At 44.3% G+C, this 22,532-nt stretch overlaps 1 protein-coding gene across 2 annotated transcripts; it reads left to right on the top strand.

The window, feature by feature from the left end:
• The first annotated feature begins 43 nt into the window (after positions 1–43).
• On the top strand, positions 44–20,890 carry NAA50 (N-alpha-acetyltransferase 50, NatE catalytic subunit). 2 transcript variants are annotated; one of them, XM_064142957.1, is made up of 5 exons: positions 44–225; positions 14,144–14,277; positions 14,707–14,826; positions 16,149–16,215; positions 16,929–20,890. In XM_064142957.1, exons 1-5 carry the CDS (start codon positions 218–220, stop codon positions 17,107–17,109), a joined length of 510 nt encoding a protein of 169 aa, XP_063999027.1. In that variant the 5' UTR covers positions 44–217; the 3' UTR covers positions 17,110–20,890. The 2 variants fall into 2 exon arrangements, with proteins under 2 accessions (XP_063999027.1, XP_063999026.1); XM_064142956.1 differs by having other exon boundaries at positions 14,141–14,277.
• Positions 20,891–22,532: the final 1,642 nt, after the last annotated feature.

The raw sequence follows: 22,532 nt of genomic DNA, 5'->3' as shown, positions 1-22,532 counted from the left end.
TGGCGGCGGGCGGGGGCGCGCGCGCGGCGCGAGGTGAGAGGTGACGGGGCGGGGCGGCGGCGCCGGAGGAGCGAGCGGGAGGGCGGCCGGAGGCCCATGTGGAGCGGGCGCGGGAGTGAAAGGCTGCGCTGCCCGGGCAGAGCAGAGCGAAGGAGGAGCCGCACCACCGGGCGCTCTACGCCGCCGGCACCAATACTGGCCAGGCCGCGACCGCACCATGAAGGGGTGAGTGTGGGGCCTGGCGCCTCCCGAAGGGTTTGGCCCGGGCCCGGTCGTGACAAAACGGTGGGGCCCACTTCGGCCGCGCCTTTTCGCTGCTGGTCGGCGGGCGATAGGAGGAGCGGGGCGGGTCCGGGCGGCGCGGCCCTTGCGCGGCGAGCTGTGTGCGCGGCGGGCGGGCGGTGCCGCTGCTGCGGCTCGGCGGGAGGCGGAGGGGGCCGAGCGGTGCTGTCGCTGTGTTAAAGCTGTTGATGGGGAGCGCTGTGTAGTGTTGCGGGGTGTCGCTGCGTCTCTCTCGCTGTCTGAGAGAGAGTCCCTGAAGGCTGGTGTTGGGAGAGCTCTTTTCGGGGCCGGGGAGCCAGTGATGGTTTTCGGCTGGGCATAGAGCTCCCTGCAGGAGTTTCCCTCCTCACCGGAAAATGTTTTCTGGTGCTGGAGCCAAAACTCTGTCTGTGTTCAGCCCTGCTCTGATGAGCCAGTGGAACGCGGGACGTGGCGGCTCTTAGTGCTCCCGAGGGATTTATGCTTGTGAGCGCTGCCGGTAAAACCAAGGGAGAAGGCGGTGGGGCATGGGAGTGCTGGCTGGCCTGCCGTGCTGCCTGTCAGAAGTAAAGAAGCGCTGCTGGGTCTGTGAGAAAAAGCTACCGGCCTCGGATGTGTGGGTTTGCGCGCTGTTGTTTGTAATGTCTTCGTCACGTTTTTGTCGGTGTGTAGATGAAAACCAGCTGTGCTTCGTGCCTGCTTTCTGCAGCACGCTGCTCTGGGGCTGGCTTTACTTCTCAGTGGTCTGGAAAAGCCGAAGGTTTCAGGTGTGGTTGCCTGAGACGCTCGGATTTCCTGCTGGGTGGAGGCAGCGCGGTGCAGTGTTTGAAGAGGAGACTTGAAGGCCTTTGGAGTCCCTGCGCTGCTCTTGAGGCAGGTGACCTGCCTGACCTTGTACAGGTCACTTTGGGACAGGTTTTTCGGAGTTGGTTAAGTCACCTAATGTTTATAGATTTCTGTTTCACAAAACATGAGCTTTCCTCTCTGTGCCTCAGTTTCTTCCTACTTAGAAGTTTTCCACAGTCGTTTCTCAAAGGACTGCTAGGCGAACCCTCTTGAAACTGGTGTTATGCAACGATGGGTGTTATTATTCTAGTTTGGCAGCTTAAGACAGAGTGAATGGAAGTCGAAGCACTTAAGCTTTTACTGAGAAATGGTAAGGGGTTTAGCTTGCTGGCAGTTGGGACGAGGTCACCTGACAAGACTGCTTCACAACATATACTTAGCTGTTTCTGTTTCTTGCAGTGTGCTACCAGCTTCAAGCATCGTGAGGGTCTGGCAGGTATTGGTAGAGACTTAGCTGATTGCAAACACATTGGTTTTCGGCAGACATTAAATAGGAGCGTTTGGGGCATCGAGCAGTCTCCTTTTCACCCTGTATGTGAAACAGGATACCCCACCTCTTAGTCACTCTATGGTGAGGTTGACAGAATTTGCAAAATGGGTGATGGCAGTGACCAGTTCAAGATGAAGTGGCAGTGGATATGATTGTTGTTCAGCAATGCTCCTGATTTCCTTTTATTCTCTGTTGACTTTTCTGTGGTTTTCTCCAGGTTAGCTCTGCTTTGGATGTCTGCCAGTCATGAGTTGAGTAGCAAGGATGCTGGAACCTGAATGCATGAGGTGGAAAGTAGCCCAGGCACGTCAGGCCAGAGCTGTGGAGGTCTCCTGACGGGTCACACAGCCTGAGCTGTCCACCGTGTTGTGGCACTCCCTGAAAGATTGAGCCCTGGTTTTGCTTATACTGCCAAGGAATTCTGATTTTGGGGAGATCTTTTACTTTTTGTAACTTTCTTGTGTGGAAAGAGAGAGTAAAAAAAACCACAAACCAAAAAAGTCTCCATATACTCCTCTTCTGCTTCCAGAGTGTCAAACTTTGTTGCTTTTCTTCTGCTTGGAGGCATCTTTACTGAGCCCTTTGGGTTCTGCACTTGTGCATTTCTGCTTTTCTGGTATTCCTTCATCTCTCTGAAGAGCAGCATATTTCCTTTTGTCAAAGCACTGTGAGCACCATGCAGCAAGTTATTTTACGGAATAAAATCTTCATATTGAATCCAGGTGTCCTGTAAAAATTCTAGTTGAGGTGAGTTGAGGCTGATAGAATTCAAATTGAAAAATAACCTGATTTGAATACAATGAGAGAATCAAAGAACTAAACAAAGCTTTCTTAAGGAATGTATTAAATTACATAGAGCTACTTTGGAACAAAACCAAATTGTTTGTCAAGCTACAAAGGCTGGAGAAGGTCCTCTGAGAAACAAGTACTGTCAGAAGACATGTGCCTAAAATAGATCTAAAGATTCAACTCTCAACATGCACAAACTAGTGTGGTGTTTGAAGGCATTTGATCTGTCTTTGGTATTGAATGCAAACTGTGGATCAGTTCTTTTGAACAGAATTACTCCATCTGAGTACTTTTTTCTGGCAGGCTACGTGTTGCGTAGTAACCCACACCACAAAGTGCAGAGCTTATTTTGGGAGCCTTGAGACCTATAACATCATCTGTAATTATGAACAGCCTGCTTTGGTGGAGAAAGAATTTTAAAGGAAACTCTCGAGTTCAACAGTGTTCTGAAATTTCAGTTGTGGAAGATTCTGTAGTCAAGGTACATTGCTTGTAGCCCTTAGCCCTCTGAATTCAAAACGGGGTGTATTAACATCTCAATAAAGCATGGGGGGATGTGGTGTGTGTGTCATCAGGCTGTTCCAGATCAGATGACTTATTTTACAGAGGACCTCTGGTTTTGGAAATAGTGAAAGTTTTGGGGTGTTTTGTGGCTTCTTTTTTTATTATTTTTCTCAGCGGGTTAAAGCTTTGTGGGTTTTCTCTTGTATGGTGGTTTAAATTGGTAATTGCTGTTACCTCTCACCTACTTTTGTGATATGTGGCTTTATGTTCACTCTATCCTTGTCTTCTGAATGTTTTTTTAAATAGTTTAGAGGCTTATGTTTCACTTTTTTCTTAAATGCACATGGACAAACAAGAGCTAGTTATCTGTTCTGCTAGTGAACTTCACGATTCTCTAGCAATACATTTCTTTTACTGTTTTCCTAAGTGTTGCTATTGTTCTGAAATGTGAAAATCTATTTTAGACCTGGATTTGCACTAGGAAAAATACCGTTGGGAGTGTCTCAGGTTCTCATGTCTGTAGTAGTTTGCCTGTTCCTGTAGAGCAGATGTAAACAGCACTCCCCGTGCTTCGCTGTTTTCACTTGTTGCTCAGTCGTTTTGTATTTTCAGTATAGTTGTTACTGACTTTAAAGAAAGAACGCAGAAGATCTTGCATTTGTTTGTGAGCATTTGCTGTTCACTGCCTTTGATGCCTTACAGTAAGGGTGCTTTTCTAAGTTGTTTCAGTTCAGCTGAAGTCTGTGGGAGCAAGTCATCCAGCCTTTCTCTGGTGCTCTTGCCTAAAACCCGCATTACCCTGGGGTATGATACAGAGCATGCACGCTGCGTCATGTGCTTGGACTTATTGTGTGCCCGGGAGTATCTGGTACGTGGAGCATGTATCGTACAGGGAGCAGATAGCGCTCCTTACAAGAGGGCGCAGCGCCTGTGTGCCTGAGAGTACCTTCTGGATCAGCCGCCTGCCCGGTTCTGGGGGGGAGCACCTCCGCCGCTGTGACGCGCAGCGGAGCCTGAGCCGCGTGGCGGAAGGAGGCTGAGCCGGGGAGCGGAGAGGCGCCCTGCTGAGACAGCAGCGTGCGCTGCTTCACCTGAGGAGCTCCCGGGAGGCTGCCGCGAAGCCTCCGCCAATTTGCGGTCAAGTCGTTGAGACTCTGTAGTTTCCAAGGGTCCTGACTTGCTCTGAAAAAGCCCTCCAGGCCAGATGAAACACAACAGGGTAGCTGCTGCCACAGAGGACCTGACACCCCAGAGATCTTGCAGGCTGGCACTATTGTAGTTGCATATGTAGAAGGGGCGTTACAGTTGGGAATACTGAGCATAGAAAAATAAAATTAGTGTATTTAAAGTATTAGTCAGAAAGCTCTGATGTCTCTGCTTGTTTTGCCTAGGTTCATGACGTAAATGCTTCAGAGTTCTGAAGCTATGTGTGTTTCTCATGAGAACAGGAAGACTTCTTTCTCTCCAATTCTGAGTTAATAATACGGAGTTTGTACAGAACCTTTGGTTTGTTTCCATTTGCAAAGCACAGAGCTAAGCTTTAACACGTATAAGAGGGAGTTCCAAGTTTTTGAGAACTGCTGAATTGTCATATGTGCAGGTGGTGAGACAGAAAAGGTAATTGAGCTTGAAAGTCCCTGTTTGCTTTTAGGATTTTTCTGAACATAGAAATGTCAAAGTGCGAGCTGTACTTCCTGCAGTAATGGATAGTAAATTTGGACTTTGCCTATATGCATACTTACAATCTCGTCACTATTAAGCCATTTGTAAGAAGTCAGTGTGGTTTACTATAGGCACTTTAACCTGATTTATAACTGTTACCACTTTGAGTTTAATGCCATAACAAGATTAAGACATTCTGTGAAGTAGGATTGAGAGGCTAGGAAGGCAGCATAGGGATTGTAGCCATTTTATTGAAATGCTTTAAAACCTAATCTTGGCTTCGGACATCCAGGTTGTGTTGTATGTATGTGTGGCTTGTTAGATTGGCTTGCTAGGTTGGGACATTTCTTTGTGAAGAATGTAGTATCTTCAGTTAGTCACCAAATATCAGACTCTGCTGCCATCTCCTGAGGACAAGAGAAATTATACATTCCTCTTTTGCTACATTAAATCTCTTCTGACTTGAGAACTAACAGGTGATGGTTGAGCCAGGAAAACGCTTTCATTCAAGTGGGAGTGATTCAGAACTTGAAGAGCCTGCCCATTTGGCATGCACTAGAAGTGTTCAGGCTAGTAATCTGAGAAGGCACTAGATATTTTTACAAGGAGGAAGAGAGGACAGAAGTTGGGTCTTTGTTTTGGAATTTCCTTCATCTTCCTTCTCCCTCTCCCTGTGTTTTCCAGGGTCTGTCTGATTTTCTGGCCCTGGCAGACTAGAATCTCAATCTCTGAAAAAGTTTTTCCCTTTCTGTCATTTCACCATTGTATTTAACTTCTCTCAAAATTCTAGGGTAAGACCCAGGGCAATGACTGAAGGCTGGTGGAAGTTTACTGCGTGGCACTTGGAATTTTTTCCTAGTAAAGATCGCAAATTAGGTTGAAAGTTGAACTTAGGGGAAATTTGTTTTTTTATACGTAGCTCTTCACATTTGCATTTGAGAACAATTTGTATTGAGAACTGGGAAAAGGAGAGAGGGGAAAGAGGCTTTTTATGCTTAGTGTTAAGTGCTTGCAGTGATTTTTGCCTTAGATTTATTTGAAGGAGAGCCCATAAAACTGATAACAGTCTGTTAATTTTTCACAGTGTGTCATTTATGTAACATGTGATTTGAACACCTCAAGCCTCACCAACCCTGGGACTGAAATCCAAAGTCTAGACAGAAGACCCATAATAACCTGCCATTTTTTTCTTTGTAAATGCCTGTGTGCATTAGATTAGTAGAGAAAGGTGTTTCAGTTACTTATTAAAATAGTTTGGGTAGAGAGATGTCTTTCTCCTGATGTCAATTCTGTATTTTGTTACCTAAGTACAGGAAATGTCTCAGAGCTACATAGATTTGTGTAAATAAGGCACTTTGTGAACCCATTTGTATTTTGAATTTGAAGGTAAGCCTCTATCATCATCTGAGGATCATCAGGTACTTCATCAATGTTAATTAGCAAAGGTGCATGATCTCCTAGAAGTCAATTAAGGGCAATTTGGGGACATTACTACAAATAGTTATGGAAGGGAAATTGTTATGGAGGATATGGAAAGGGCCAGAAACTTGTAAGATGTCTTGGGACATTGGTGATGGAGGCACAAAACTGATTTTGAACCAAGTTGTTTCAGTCTGGTGAAATACTTGTGCTTTGCAGTCGTGGCTCAAAATCTGAATGCTCTTTTGAGGTTACTTGACTAATAAAGTGGTTAGACCGGCAATGGATTGTTAAGATTTCTGACAGCTCTTTATCTACTGTCTGATCGTTGGCGAGTTGTTCGTTCGCTGGGCTTTGAAGCACCTGGGATAGGCAGATTTAATATCTAAACCTTTACTTCAGTAGGGTGCTTTGAAAGACCGAAGTGTTAGTCTGCTAAGCATGCATATATGGATGCTTTCCTGTTCTAGACCAGCAACATTTCTGGTATTCTGGAGTTTGGAAATTGTGTCAGCTGGGCATGGTGATTTCTGCTGTATCCAGCTGCAAAGTGAGATAGCTTTTCATTTTATTGGGGAGGTTTATTTGTATTTAACACAATTAAATCACCTCACTGCCTCCCCCTTGCACTTGCACAATCAGCTGAGATGCTTCATGATTGTACCGCTGCTCTAGTTTTAGGGTTGTCTTCTTTAGATCAAAGTTGAACCTGGATTTCAGGGCTTGTATAACTCAACAGCTTTGAGCTGGCAAAATTGTAGCTATTCTAGCATAACTTTGCTTTGTGTGCATGAAGGCTGGCCACTCTTTTTTACAATTGTCAGGTTTTCTAAGTTGAGGCAGAGTGGATTACCTGAACTATAATGAAGAAACCTTTACTGAGACACTTTTATTGCAAAGGAGAGAGACAAAGAGAGTCAGAAGTATGTCTTGAAGTTAGTGAAACCTCTTCATGCTCTCCAGTCTTCTGTTAATTTTGACTCTAAAACTGCTTAGCTTTCTTTTGTGTGTCACTGCAAATCTGCAGTGAAGCACACAGCTGGGGGTAACTTCCAACAGGCTATCAGGTGTCGGGCAAATACATGTTTTCAGTAAAGTGGAGCTAAAAGATATCAAGGGTGCTCTGAAGCAAATTGGTGAGACTTTTTGCATGCTAAGCTTGTCAGAAAACTAGAAGGATAGCAACGAGTGAAGCAGAGTAGATTTGCAGCCCACAGATCTTTTAGGTAATTGAAAACATACTGGTCTTCCTGCATGAAATAAATTAACTTATGTGCTTAGCAAGACAGCTCATCTGTTTAAAAAAAAAAAAGACACATAGAAAACCATCTACAGTCCCAAAAAAAATAGAAACTCTTCTGGCTCTGGAGTTGAATCTAAGCAAAACCACACCCTTCAGGTCTATAGCTCTGGTTTGGTTTTATTTTATGAGTGGATTATCCTGTCTAGACTCCTGCATTGACTTGGAAGCCAAAATAGAAGCAATAACGTGAGTTGGACGCTCAATGGGTGACAAACCTTCTCTGAAGTCCTCTAAACTGATTATGGCCCTTTTCTTCTCTGTTTTCTCGCTCCTGACTGAGGACACCTCAGTAAGTTTTGTGAGTTGCAAATACAGCTCTGCTAAATTTAGCATGCCAGATGCCTTCAATAAGGCTGAGCCCAGCTATCGGTTACACTGAGATCTGTTTCAGTCAGGCACATCCCTCTGGGGAGAGACTTGCACTATTTAAAGTTGAATGAGACTGAGATTCTTACAGCATTAAACTCCAGCTTCCCCGTTTTTTCGCCCTGGTGTTGGTTCTAAACTAGTGTCCAACACTTGTTATTCTCTGGGACTGAATTTGTGTTTCCTCTTGAATTGTAACTGTGGAAATTGGCTTCCTCTTGAGCTCTCATTTTGTGTAACTGTGCTCCTTTAGGCAAAATGCAGCCTTGGTGAACACAAATGCTAATATCTCATTCAGCCTGTTGCTTTTACTAATAAAAGTTTAAGACATTATAGGAAACATAATTTCAATTGCAGTGCTGTAGCAGGATGCAGGGTGCAGGGAATGCAACTGCCATAGGACTAACTTGATTGCATTTGGTCCTACAGAAAATGTGAGGGTTTTTTTAGCAAGTGCCTGAAGTATCTCAGGGCACTGACACGCAAAGAAGAGCTGGAGTGTTAGTGCTAATGTTCTGGGCATTTATCCAGTTTCAGTAACTGATGCGTATCACCTCAGTAAGGTCCCATTTCCATTCAGGTTTTGTGATTGCTCTTCAGCTTCTGTATTGCTGGGCAATGCCACTGTGTGCCTTTAAGAAATAGCAGCTCCACACAACAGAGAGCAGTTCCCTCACCAGTGACCTTTCAGTGCCCTTTGTTTCACCAGTGAGTGCACTAGTCACGGTATGTTGCGGTTGAGAAACAGTAACGTTGTCCTAGGATATGTCAGGGAAAGGATTCTGGTAGAGATGGGAAAAACTTAATGCTTCGTACAGGGCAATATTATTTGTGGTACTGCAAGCAGTTTTGGTTAGCCATATTTAAGTAAAGTTTATCTGAGGGAATGGAAAGAACTGGTATGACAATAGTAGGTATTAAGAGCCTGTCTTAAAGGCAGATGGCAAGAGCTTGGCTTTAGGAGGAAAGTCATGGTAACTCTCTGAACAGGCATGTGGGATAGGCTGTATTGGTACCTGTCAATTGCTGAAGCTCATGAGTAACAGGAGATAACGTGTATAGGCTTGAGTACATTTAGAATTGGCATCAGAAGAAAGGCCAACTATGAAAATAATGGCAGCTTGTGAATAGCCTTGCAATGGAATGTGTTTAAGTGACTTCAGAGGACTGATTTCCCATCTCAGATTTGTAGAAACTGCAGCAGTTAGAGTGAAGAGTCTTTGCTGCCGTATTTAAAACAGTAGCTTTGAATGGAGTAGCTGACTCCATCCCAAGATCCAGAAGCTTTCACGTGTAAGATGAGTACAGCCAACTTGTGTACTCCATGGAGTGCTGTTTGCAAAGTAGAATGCCAGTAAGAATTGTCTATCTTCATGGGGGCACTACTGGAATAATAAAATAAGGTAATCTGTTAAGGAAGGGCGTGTCCCTTCTGGGCACTTGGGGCTCTTTACATATCTTTATGTTCTCCCATCTGTTAATTTGAGCTCATAGGAAAAAAATCTTCTGTTTGCAACCGCAGAGGCTGGGTATTTCTAGTACAGCTTGTACTGAGCTGGAATGCACAGGACTGGTCTAAGAGACTGAGTTGATACAGTGAACTTACATTGCTGATTTGGCTGAGAGGTAACATGTACAAACAGATCTTAGTTGTGAGTAACTACTAAACAAAACGAAGACCCCAAAGCTGTTTCCACGACTGCAGCTAAAAGAAAAGAGCAACTGTCTTGTGTCTTTTGTTACAGATGCTTGGTCTTAGACCTTCAGAGGCTACGTTTTAAGCCCTTGGGTTCCAAATGCATGTTCCCTAAGTGAGAAGGTGTAGCACAGTATCATCTAAACTCTGAATGATCCTTGTGCATCTCCTCTTGCACAGTACTTCCAGTTTAAACAGGGGTAGGCTGGCACTTCTGCTTAAGAACCGTCTGGTTCTGTCTCTGGCAATTTTTTCTTTTCTCTCTGCTGGCAGAAGACTTGTGAACTCAGGGGACTGATGTGGGTTAAAATTAAACTTCCCCCCCCCCTTTTTTTTTGGTCAAGATTAGCTTTAATTTGGGTTGGTTCACCACACTGCTGCACAAATGTTTGTGCCAGCAAGAGTGGCGATAAGCGGCTTGGAAGCAGATTGTGCTAGCTTTCCTGTGTTGTTGCTCAGGGCCGCGGTGGCACTTTCGCCACGCTGTCCTCAGGCAAAGTGATGAACTCTTGTGATGTGGGTTTTCCTTGCCACATCCTCATTCAGTCATTAAATATCTCTGTGTAATAGATGTGCTACTGATTTAATCAGCTCTACATTATGGTTTGAGTACATGCTCGTTAAAAAGATGCATTTAGCATATTGATATATGCTGCATGCAGTGTTTGTTGAACTTCTTTCATGTTAACCTCCAGGATAAATTACTGGCCCTGGTGCAACATTCAAGCTACAAGAAAACAGCCAGTGACAAAGCACAGGAGACAGGCAGGAGAAGATGGCAGGAAGCAGCAATGAATGTGGAAGTGGTGAGAGATAAAGGAAGAGGGAAACACAAGGGCTTTAGATCTGTCAACAACACCTTTTATCCATCTCCTTGAACTTGTTTCTCTGGCTTAATGCCAGCTTCAGATGTGATATCTTGGCTGAGCATCTATGAGCAGACTTAGACTGTGTTTTTTTACACTTGTTTGTTTATTCTCTGTCTGAAACCTTGGTGAAAGTCTATCTTTTGACCATGGTCCCTTTCTCAGACATCTTGTCCTGGTCACACTTCTGCTGCTGCAGCCCAGGCTCTGCTTGGCTTTCTGGGCTGCAAGTGCACACTGCTGGCTCCTGTTGAACTTCTGGTCCAGCAGCACCCCCAAGTCCCTCTCCTCAGGGCTGCTCTCCAGCCACTCACTGCCCCAGCCTGGAGTTGTGCTTGTCACTGCCTCCACCCAGGTGCAGGATTCTGCACTTGGTCTTGTTGAACCTCCTGAGGTTGGCTTGTGCCCACCTCTGCAGCCTGTGCAGGTCCCTCTGGATGGATTCCTGCCCTCCAGCCTGGCTGCTGCACCACACAGCTTGGTGTCAGCAGCAAACTTGCTGAGGCTGCACTCAGTGCCTCTGTCCAGGTCACCCAGAAAGATGTTGAACAAGACTGGTCCCAGGACTGATCCCTGAGGGACTCCACTTGTCACTGGCCTGCACTGGGACATGGAGCCATTGACAGCCACTCTTTGGGTACAGCCATCAAGCCAGTTCTGTATCCATCAGTGCTGCACCCATCAAACCCATGTGGCACCAGCTTGGAGTCCAGGATGTGGTGTGGGATATTGTCAAAGGCCTTGCTCAGGTCTGAGGTTACTGTACTATTGAACAAGAGGTCTGAGCTTGAGGGACCATGTATGAATGTGAAGTTTTTCTCAACTCTTAAGTGTCCTCCTACTTTACAGCTAATCTGATCTAACTGGGCAGTTGAGAGCTACTCCCTTAGATTTACACTTTGATGCAGACTGCAGAATAAGAGGCTGCTGAATCCGTGCTTTTTGCAGGAGCTTTAGTCCAGTAACACCTTCTCCCAAATAAACTTGTGATCCCACGTGCCACAGTGATTCCTTCTCTTTCCTCACAAAGGGTAGCAGCATGACTGACTGGAATTAGAAAAGGGCATGGCTTGCTTTTTGTGAGGCTGAGGAAGCTCTGCCATGCTAGGCTGAGCAGCTCTGCTAAGATGTGTGTAAAACAAATAGTACAGCTACCTCATGCTCTAATAACTTGAATAGCATGCTTGTTTAGTGGGTGCACTTCTGTGGTGTGAGGAGATCATCCTTACTAGCTCAAGATTTATGCTGAGACAGAATCAGAGACTTGTGATGCATGAAGACATTACTTTTGCTGAGAGCAAAAGTAATGTAGAAGATAGAAAGAGCTGTGAAACAAAGGGTGAGTGGAGGTAGGAGCCATGGAAGAGAGATACTGCAGACTGTTGCAGCACAACATAGTGATTTATAGCCGAAATTTCTAAATATATCCTGCTTTGTTACTTGTAGTATTCCTGAATATCTTGACATGGATGAGATGCAAGAATATATAGACTGTTGCTACTTCTGTCATTCTTGAGATCACTATTGGAGTACATGCTGTCAAAGTTCTAGTGAGGGGTGTCAGGAGGGTTCTGTACAATTGGACAGAGCTCAGGGGATTTGTTGCTTGGCAATTGCTTTTGCAGTGACATGAAAAAGATCAGTCTGTTCAGTGTGGTATTACAAGACTGAATTTTGAAACCATCAGTAGTTCATTTGTTAATACTTGCTGGTTCTCTAAAAGCCCCTGCTTACAAATTGGTTAGAGTTGTGGGATCAGAGAATTGTTCTAGTTGGAAGAGACCTTTAAGGTCATTGAGTCCAGCCATTCTGTAACTGTACCAAGCCTAGTGCTAAACCGTGTCTCTCATCTCCGTGTCTTTGAAACACCTCCAGGAATGGAATTCAGTCATCTCCCTGGGGAGCCTCTTCCAGTGTTTGAAAACCCTTTCAGTTGAAGTTTCTCTTAATACCTCATCTAAAACTTCCCTAGTGCAGTTTGAGGCCGTTCCATCTTGTCATGTGTTACTAAGGAGGTCGCACCTGGCTCCAACCTCCTCCTCGTGGAGAGCAAGAAAGTTTCCTTTCAGCGTCCTTTTCTCCAGACTAAACAACCCCGGTTTCCTCAGGTGCTCCTCACAAGACCTGTCTTCCAGGCTCTTTGCCAGCCGCTTTGCCTTTCTCTGGGCACACTCCAGCACCTCAAAGTCTTTCTTGTAGCGAGAGCCCTAAAACTGAACACAGGACTCAAGGTGTAGCCTCACCAGTGCTAAGTACAGGGGCCCAGTCCTGCCCTGGTCCTGCTGGTTGCACTGTTCCTGATACAGGCCAGGATGCAGTTGGCCTTCTTGGCCACCTAGGCATCTGGCTGGCTTACGTTCATCCGACTGTCAATCAGAATGTTACATTTCAGTTTCTTTAGCGCTCACCAGGTGGATTATCTGATCTGTGTTGTACCAGAGAGTGGGCTATGGTGGTTCTTGATGTCCTTTCAGACCTGTGCTGTGAAAAGAAGAGAAAGTGTGCGGGCAAGTTATGCTTCTCAAAGTAAATGTTTAAGGCTGCATTCTTGTAGCTTTTTCTGATAGCTTTGCAAGCTGCAGCAGAGTGCCTAGAAAGCATTGTATGTTATTGCCCTTTCCTGAGTGACAAGCTGATCAAGTATTTGGGATGTTAGTAATGTAAGGGATTTTGGTGTGTGATCAACCTCAGTTAGTAAAGCAGAGACAGGCTATACTCCACGTGGTCTGCTACAGATCTTCAAGACTGAAGTTGGTGGTTCCCTGTTTCCCTGTACTATGTAAGTTATTCTAAGTAGGTGTGTCCTAGGAATGAATCTGTGAAAACAAGCTGCCTGGGCATGAGTGGCACTGGGGGTAGAAAGCAGCTGCTTCATGTTAGAGTAACACACTTCGAAGCCGGACCTACCCTTGTAGAAAGGTGCCAATTTGAAAACAATTTCACACTTTTTTGGTTCAGTGGTGGTCCTTGTCTTTTTTGCTTTCAAAAAGGCTAATGTTGTCTTTACAGTGTTTGGGCAGAAAACAATCTGGTTGTCTATGTGCATTTGGTGAAAAAAGGCTGAGGTGAGCCTATACTTTGTTTAAAACTCAAAGTGCTTTGTGCCTGCCAGTTCTGGTGACATTTAGGAAAGCATTTTGATTATCTTGGTTTTGTTGTTTTCTGTTTCTCATTCTTGTAGTCATCCTTAAAACTATTGGCACCCAAGAAGCTGATATAGGGAAGATAAGCACACAATACTTTTTTGTTTGTCAGGAAGTTAGCTTTAGGAAAGGGAGAAGCTTGGTCACTTTCTTTGCAGTGAGATTCAGTGCAGTACTGGTGTTTTAAGGTTGCAATTCTGTTTACTTAGCTGGAAGAATGACTTCAGTAATGATCATAATAGGTGGATAGTGCCTTGACAATTGCAGGCTTGCATATTAACTGGCTTAATATGAATTTGCACAAAGTATTATTGCTTTTTAGAGACAGATGTCTGGTGATGACTCAGTCTTTGAGCATAAATTTCATATTGATAAGTGGTAAAATTAGGCCTGTGCTTGAAGCATGGATAAGGACTTGATTTTCTTGGTTTCTGTTCTACTCACCTGTCCCTCCTATCTTCCCCCTCACTCCCTCCTGATCTTGATGATCAGTAAGGAAATTAATGGGATAAAGTTTAAAGCTAATATCTTACATAAATTTGTGCTCTCCTGTCTCCCACCCAATAAAACCACACATATGTTGTGGCAAGTCATTGTTAAGTGTGGCCTGAGAAACTTCCAGCTGTGTAGTGCCAACCAAAATTTGGGTTGGGAGTTAACTCGACTGCCAGCAGAAGACTTCACGGTATGAGTTGAACACCACAGTTCTCAAAGCATGAATAAAATTACATTTTTTTTGTGTGCTTGGAAAATTTGTCATGTGTCAGATGTTAAGCATGTTTTGATTTGTTCCAGTAGCCGGATTGAGCTGGGAGATGTGACACCACACAACATTAAGCAGCTGAAGAGGCTAAACCAGGTCATTTTTCCTGTCAGCTACAATGACAAGTTCTACAAGGATGTACTGGAGGTTGGCGAACTAGCCAAATTAGGTACAAATGTTCTTGCCAGTAACTGTGGGCTGTGGTGACAGAAGTGCTCGTCTTTGCCATCCATATGCTTTTGAACAGCAGATCCTTCTATTTTCTTGTTTTACATAGTGAAAAATAACTATATGGGAACCTCAGAGCCATGACCCTAACCCCAGAGGGTTTGTGTTCTAAACAGGCTCCTGTTTACTGAGCATAGCCATGTTGTTTGTTACAACAGAGAGCTTGAAATGTTTGCTGCTGTTTACCTCCTCATGTCATTGTTAGCTGGTTTGAGCTGTAGCAAGCCAACCATCGTGTTAAGCCCCAGTATATGGTATTTTATCTGGATGGGGCAATTGGCAAGAGGGAAGGAAGGTATAGGGTATAAATGAAGAAACTGGATGTATAGCTTGAGACATGCTGGTAACACTTTGTTTCCCTACCTGGCAGCCTATTTCAATGATATTGCAGTGGGAGCAGTGTGCTGTAGGGTGGATCATTCCCAGAACCAGAAGAGGCTGTACATCATGACACTTGGATGCCTGGCACCCTACCGGAGGCTAGGAATAGGTAAGGACAACCTTCTTTGTATCTGAATCATCCAAGAATCCACATTGCTGTGCAGCCTTCTAAATGTTCTTTTAGATTTCTAACCAAGTTAGTGCACTTTTAGACCACATAGTTGTTTGGAAGGAACTTTGGGGGAAGAGTGTGATTTACTATATGCTTTTCTTTTTAACTTGCCTTTCAGAAATATACTTTCTGTAGAATTTCTAATTCAGATTATTTTAGTCTCTTTAGCACTCTGCTTCCATAGATGTGAAAATTGATGCGTAAAGATGTGAAATAATTTGTTAGAAGTGTGCAGCCAGTGTGCAAGTCATGTATAAGTAAAACACGACATTCCTTCATTGGGTTAGCACTTCACTCTTCTAAATCTACTGGTTTTCTTTGTACATTTGTCTTCACTGATTTCTGCACAGAGAGAGTACCTGCTTTCTGTCTATACTGCAGTTAGTTCTTTTTCCCAGGTTGTGAGTCCATAGGCCAGATTAATCAAGACATTACAGTTACCTCTTTGCTTTGGCAAACTGAAATAACCGTTTAAAATAATTTTGCTAGGTCTTGTAATGGGTTAGCACAAGGGCTAACCTGCCTGCTTCCCCCAACACAAAAGTAAAGGGAAAAGTAACACCAAGAAAAATCAGAGTTGAGATGAAGAGATAAGAGTTTAATATAACATATGATAATCACAACGCATAATTACCTTACTTTAGCCTATCTGCAGAAGTGCAGTGAAATACAGGAAGAAACTCCAGCATAAAACAGAAACCCAAAACCATTTGCTACCTACTCCCTCCCATCTTGCTGCCATGCCTGCAGAAAAGAGCCAACACCCAAATTCCAGAACAGGAAGCCTTATGTTGCAATCTGAAATTCAAGCCCCATAATACTTTGCTTTAGTTGCACTTAAATTTTTGAAGCTGGCATGAGTGCAACATGGTATGAGTAACAGCAACAGATTCAACTCTCAATCTAAGACAGTCTTTATTAGAAAAACTTACTAATGCCTTTATACCTTGTTTTGACAGTAGTTTGAGATGAGCTTCAGACCTTGAAGGTAGTATTTAAATAAGCTGCTTTATGCTTCTGGCCTGTTGGATGTTGTTTTTCTTCACCTCCAAAGAAAAAATAAATTAAATTTTGTGAATAGTTGGCCAGATAACAGAATACTTAGTGACCAGGTTGTATTTACCTTTCTTGGTTCTCACAAGCCCTGTCATTTTAGTCTGCCTGTGGTTAAGCTGCTTCTCCCACAGAAAGCCATTAACTAAGTACAGACTTGATGGTGCACTTCTTGTTTTCTTAAGCATCTATTTACCTTTTGGCAGGAACGAAAATGTTGAATCATGTCTTAAACATTTGTGAAAAAGACGGCACTTTTGACAACATCTATCTGTAAGTAAATGACTTTGATGAGTTTTTTGAGGGATGAGAGAGGAATATATGGGACGAAAAGGAGGCAGATCCCAAATACATGTTTCAGTGGAGTCCTAGGACCTTTTGTAAAGTATGAGGAAGAAAGCTGGGGCTCGTCTTCTGGGCTGCTTCTCTGATGCTCAGAAAACCAAAAGCTTTCTTGCTTTAGAAGAACTTTGGAATTTGAATTTCTGAATTTGAAGATAGAACACAATATTGTAACTAAACTGTAGCAGAGTTACACACTATGACTGGAAAAAACCCCAAACAATTGGAAAAGAATTTGGGTTGTTTAGGTTTTTTTGGACATACAGTGTCATCTTCAGAATGGAAATTGCCATAAGTCTCGCATGCACTTTTGATGCCTTTGCTGTATTTTATGATACTGTAGTGTAGGTTAGAATATCACATCAGAGGTGCCTGCAAGCACTTTATGTTCACTAGCAAGGCCCAACTGCTTACCCCTATTCCTACACCCTGCCAGGTCATCACTTTGTGCAGCAATACTGTAAACTAGGTCAACAACCTAGTCAATGCAGGATGGATTTGGGAAGACTAGAATTTCCATTCCTAAACTTACACCATTGTTCCTATCTCTGTCTATATAGCTTCTTATCTTCATCTGTTCAAGTGTAAAGCAGAGGAAATGTACTGCCGAACGCACTGATACCTGACCCTCTCTTTGTGTTCAGGCATGTCCAGATCAGCAACGAGTCTGCAATTGACTTCTACAGGAAGTTTGGCTTTGAGATCATTGAGACGAAGAAGAACTACTACAAGCGGATAGAGCCGGCAGACGCTCACGTGCTGCAGAAGAACCTCAAGGCGCCCTGTCTCGGCCAGAACGCAGACCTGCAGAAGACCGACAACTGAGCGAAGCCCCAGCGGACACTTTCTTGCACTTGCTTGTCGCCAAATAAGGAAAGAGAGGCCTCTTGACTTCTTCCTTTTCTTCTTCTTGTACTCCACCCCTTCATCTTCTGTGCTTTTGGTTTTATTTCTTTACCTCTCTCCAACAACCTGATGCTTCTTCCAAGGATTGTCCAGTCGTGGTTGGGGTTTTTGGTTGTTTTTAACCAAATTCTTTCTGTTTTCTTTGTGACTTTTTTGTTTCATTTTGGGCCTTTTTTGTTTCTGATGGGGTGGGAAAAGGTGTGCAGATGACTTTTTAAGTGTGAGGTGTGGAGGGCTTGAGCCAGGTTATCCTGATGACAAGCTTCCTTCAGAGTTATCTCTTTCAGTAAGCAGAATGTAAATTCAATGGGGGGGGGGGAAAAGGAAAAGCAATATCTTGTCCTTTGACTCCTACATTATTGTCTTTTTTATAACCTACAGGGTACTTTACCCCCCCCCCACCTTTTGAATGTTACTTCAGTACTCTTCCTTTTAATTCCCCTGCCTCAAGGAAGTATGTTTAGTTCTTTCCGATGTTTTTGACTATGGCTTTTTCCTCTGTCTTTTGCTGAAAAGGGTGGACTACTTTACCATGCCTTTTCACTTTGCCTGGGCTGACCTTTCTAAATGCTTTTTTTTCAATACTCCTCACCCGAGCTGGTGCTACACTTCTAAACTGACTGAGAGGAGGGTTTAGAGTGGTCTTCGTTTTTTCTTTTTCATTTACCCAACTCCCAGCAGACTTCTACCAGAGTAAGAGCTAGATCAGGTTTTGGCATGAGTAACGTAAAAATAGGAATCCTGAGGCAGGATCTTCCCTTGAAAAATGGGTAAAATGTTGTAGGGCTCATCAGGAGGTAGTTTTTTTTTAGGTGTGTTGGGGTAGAAAAAGTGACTGTGACCACCTCACAAGTGTTGATTACAGAAGGCAAGCACCCATCTCCAGATAAATTCATAACAGCTACTAAATCTCGTGACCCATCTGAGATGAGGCAAGGGCTGAGGAAACCAGGAAGCAAGGCTGAGGTGGCAAATATGAATTTTACACCTAATCACATAGCTTTGCAGGGGTCTCCTGGATTTGCTTGGGATTTGCTTTGATTTGCTGTGTTTTTGTGCTCCTTTGGGAGGCCGTGGTGAAGAACTGCACAGTTTGTTCTTTTTGAAGATTACTTTCCCCTTTCCTCATTCAATGGTAATAATGCAGTTCTCATCTCATGAGAGGATGTCCATGGAGCACCAGAGAAAGTGGAATATATTAGAGCATTTTATAGGTTTGGAAAATAGGCTGACTGGCTGCTTCCTGGTACTGTAACCTCAAAGCAACAGTAAACTCTACTAAGCTCTGCTTTGCATCCTTTCATGCTTCGTTTGCATGAATATCAGTGCTCCTTTCTGTGCACTGTTGACAGCAATGTTTTTATATATGCCAATACAAATACCAACTTGAGCTTGGACTCTTCTCCAAGCACCTGGGAAAGTGCACTGAGCTGAGACAACACCAAGCTGCCCCATCCCCCAAGTGAATACTGAACTGCATTCCTTTCCTGCTTTGTTTTTTGAAGTTTAATCTGCATCTTGAATTCATCTGCATTTAAAGCCTCCAACCTCTAGCGCACTGCAGCATACATCTGGTTAGTAGGTGCTGTTCAGTCATTTGAGGGCGACTCGGGAACCAAGGATTTCAAGATGGGAGTTGTGATGAGGCAAGTGGTGGCACCCCTCATTGCACATTAGGTGGTCTTTGATACCCGAGGGGTGACTAAATGAGCTGCTCCAGAATTACTCCTCCTTACCCAGAAATGCGTAGTGTTCGTTGGAGTGCACCTTGACAGACCTATGCTGAGAAACAGCTACTTTATTTGCTGGGTTTGCACTAATTGAGTCTTGGAGATGGGCAGATCATTAACAGCAAAAGCCCTTCTGCGTGGCCTGAGCACCTGTGTTGGCAACATTCAGTGGCAGACTCTGGCTAGAAAGGTGCAAACGGTTTCCTCAGCCAGAGGCAGCCTAGTTTTGACAAAAGCTTGGTTTTGGTACTGCTAGGACCTGCTCATGCTGGTTATGTTGTCAGTTCCAGCATCCTCCTAGAAGGGGGATGTGTTGAAGCACAATTAGCTTGTCGTATGCCAACATAGTTTCCCTGGCCATTTGTAGACCAAGAGAAGTATATGGAGGGAGAGAGAGATAGTATTTGTATTTGAGGATGTTCATGCAGCACAGCTGTAGTTCAGACCATAGCTGCCTCTGGTGCCAAGCAAAGTGCTCTTCATTTCTTCTAGAACTAAGTGGTAAATGTTTGGGTTGGGTAGATGGGTGTGGGGATATGAACTCTTAGGATTTGCTGTTGTCGTAGGCTTCCACAAATTGGTGTGTTTCACAGACAATTTTCAGGTTAAAAAGTACAAGTCTGATGTCTGAACTTATTTGGATTAACCTTTGTTTCTGTTGTTTGTTTTCTTTTTGCTTTGGGCCGCCATCATTCTATGAATGTATCCCTGAAAACAGTTCTTAAAGCTCCTGTTCCACAGCAAACCTGCCTCGTTGTAACTTCTGGTAAAATGTTTTGTAGGGGGTGGAAGAGAGTCACCACAAATCTGAGACTCTTTTTCCCAGGCTATTCATCCTGGAGAACGGTTGCTGAATTCCACGTTTAATCTACATCTTGTAGAAAGTTCTGTTCCCTGTACATGGACGAGAGACAGTGAAGGACAGTAGTTCCAGGTGACAAAAGTTGTATATTATTCATATGTCAGCTGCGAGCGTGGGAGGAGAATGCTGTACCTTGGTGCTGTGCTTCCCCAGAGATGCGGACATTGTGTGAAGCATGAAGTTAATGCAGAGAACTTCAGCTACTTTTGGTTGCTGCTTCAGCAGGACCTCCTTTTAGCTTAGAAATACCAGCTTATGAACAACTATTTTTTTGTTTAAAGTTGAGAGCTTCAGTGTGGGGAAAAAAACAACAAACCAGCCCCAAAACACCAGTTATCACTTCCTGTTCTGGATGAAGAACTAGTAAGAAAACTGTATGCAACTGACAGGTTTAGAGTTTAAATTGTGTATATAAGATTTATTCCTGAATCTCTGCAACTTGTTTGGTTTTGGCTTTTTTACTCATATAGAGGTTAAGGTGTGAAGATTCAGAAGTACCCCTACTAGAGGAAATGATGGTATGTAGGAGGGAAAATCATCCAGGAAAGGGATCTCTCATTTTCAGGAAGGGGAAGGGAGAGAATTTATTTTGTGTATACAGAAACTGGCTGAGTTTACATGATGCAGCTAATGGCTAAACCTGCCAATTGAGTATGACGTACAGTTACAATTGAAACAAATTCATGTGCTGTTTCATTAAGTCTTGATGGTGCCCTGTGTCTTGTAAAAAATTGGTCTTTGCAAATTGTTTCATCCCCCCCACATGTTGTAATCCAGCGTCAGCTGCTATGCACAAAGTCTGTATTCTGTAAAGTGTTCGCTGACTTGGATGTTTCTTTTGAATCTGCAGCTGCTTCCTGATCAATTTGGCTAAGACCACCCCTGGTCTCTTGAGTTAAGATTTAGTCAAAGGTATGCTGTATGCAGTTCACAGGTGCACTCTCAATGTTCTAAATTTATGTGCAGGGGGAGCAAATTCTTTACAATGAGATGGTCCGTTTTCAATCTCTGTCATTGCCCTTGTTGTACATCAGGAGCATGTTTTTGTTTTTCTCAATCTCTTTAGAAATACTGTTCAGAATAAACGTGCACTATTTGAGTTATGTCACTTTGTGATTTGCCCTGCGTGTTTTTTGGCAGTCAGCTGCAGCCCTCTGAAATCAGATCTAGAAAATTCCTCAGGTGGTTCCTAAACTGTAACTGAGATGCTCAGAGGGCTGGAGCACCTCTGCTATGAGAGTTGGAGCTCTTCAGTCTGGAGAAGAGAATGATTCGAGGAGACCTTAGCGTGGCCTTCCAGTATCTGAAGGGGGCTACAGGAAGGCTGGGGAGGGACTATTGACAAGGTCTGGTAATGACAGGAGGAGGGGGAATGGGTTTGAACTGGCAGAGGGGAGATTCAAACTGGATGTTAGGAAGAAGTTGTTTGCAGTGAGGGTGGTGAGACACTGGCACAGGTTGCCCAAGGAGGTTGTGGCTGCTCCCTCCCTGGAGGTGTTTAAGGCCAGGTTGGATGAGGCCTTGAGCAGCCTGCTCTAGTGGGAGATGTCCCTGCCTATGGTGGGGGGTTGGAGCTGGATGATCCTTGAGGTCCCTTCCAACCTAGACCATTCTATGAGACCAACCTTATTAGGAGTAGTACCTGAATTAGAGAGGTGTAAGCATGAAATACAAACTTGGCTACTGGGAAACTTTTTATGGTTGAGTCCCTAATTTAGCCAAAAACAAAAATTGGAGCTTAAGAGAAGTGTTACTTGATGATGAAGATGAATGAAGGGTCTTAGTCCTTGGAACCTAAGTCTGTCATAAAGCTTGTGTTGAAAACAACTGTTTCTGTGAATGAATCAGTATGAATGAACAGTATGAACAGTACGAATCAGTGTGAGCCGATTCTGTTAATGAATTCAGTCAATGAATCGCAGGACTAGGGCAGGCCACTAATGAACAGCTGGTTCCCCTTTAGCATCTAGATGATCTTTGGCTGCTTCGCGTGGTGGGTTTTGTTTCGGTGGCTGGTTGTTGGATTGGTGGCGTTTTGTGGGTGGGGTTTTTTTTTGGTGGTTTTGTTCTCTTTTTTCCCCTGTAATCAAGGGTCAAGGGAGGCAGTATTTCAATACATAAAGCTTAATGATACCTAAAATAAATACTTTAGCTCATTGATACTAATAAGAGACCAGCTTCTTGTGAGTTTTTCAGCACCTGAGAAGCTGCATTCACTCTTCAGCCTTTACCAAAAGCCGCTTCATCGAAGCTTCCTCATCTGGCCTCTCACTCACGCTCCTGTTCTGACAGAAACAAAAATTTCCCGGAATTTTAATCCATTAGCTAGAGGCTTGGTTTGGGTTTCGGGTTTGTTTCTCATCTCTTAGCCCTGAACGCTCCTGCGTACTCTCCTGCCCTTGAGCTTGAGCCGCCTCAGGGCCGCAGCTGGGACCCTTTTACAACCCCGCCGCTGGCGGGCAGACAGCCGCTGGCAGGTCGGGTTGCCATTCCCAGGGAAGGAATAAACGAGGACAGCCGTGCTAGGCCCAGGGAGCGGTGAAGGAGCGCTGGCAGCCTGCGGAGGGCGGCGCGGACGGCTCGGCAGCGCCGGGAAGGAGGCAGCTCCGCCCGACGCGGAGCTAGCGCGGCGGATTGCCTAGTGAGGGCTTCCCCCATCTCCCGCCCCTCGCCTCTTCGCTCCCATTGGTCGGCTGAGGTGCTACTCACCGGCGCTTCCTCTTTCGGCCACCTTAACTTACTGACGGCAC

This window comes from Pogoniulus pusillus, chromosome 5 (assembly GCF_015220805.1).
Source record: "Pogoniulus pusillus isolate bPogPus1 chromosome 5, bPogPus1.pri, whole genome shotgun sequence".
NCBI lineage: Eukaryota > Metazoa > Chordata > Aves > Piciformes > Lybiidae > Pogoniulus > Pogoniulus pusillus.
This window is presented reverse-complemented; position numbering and strand designations above follow the sequence as displayed.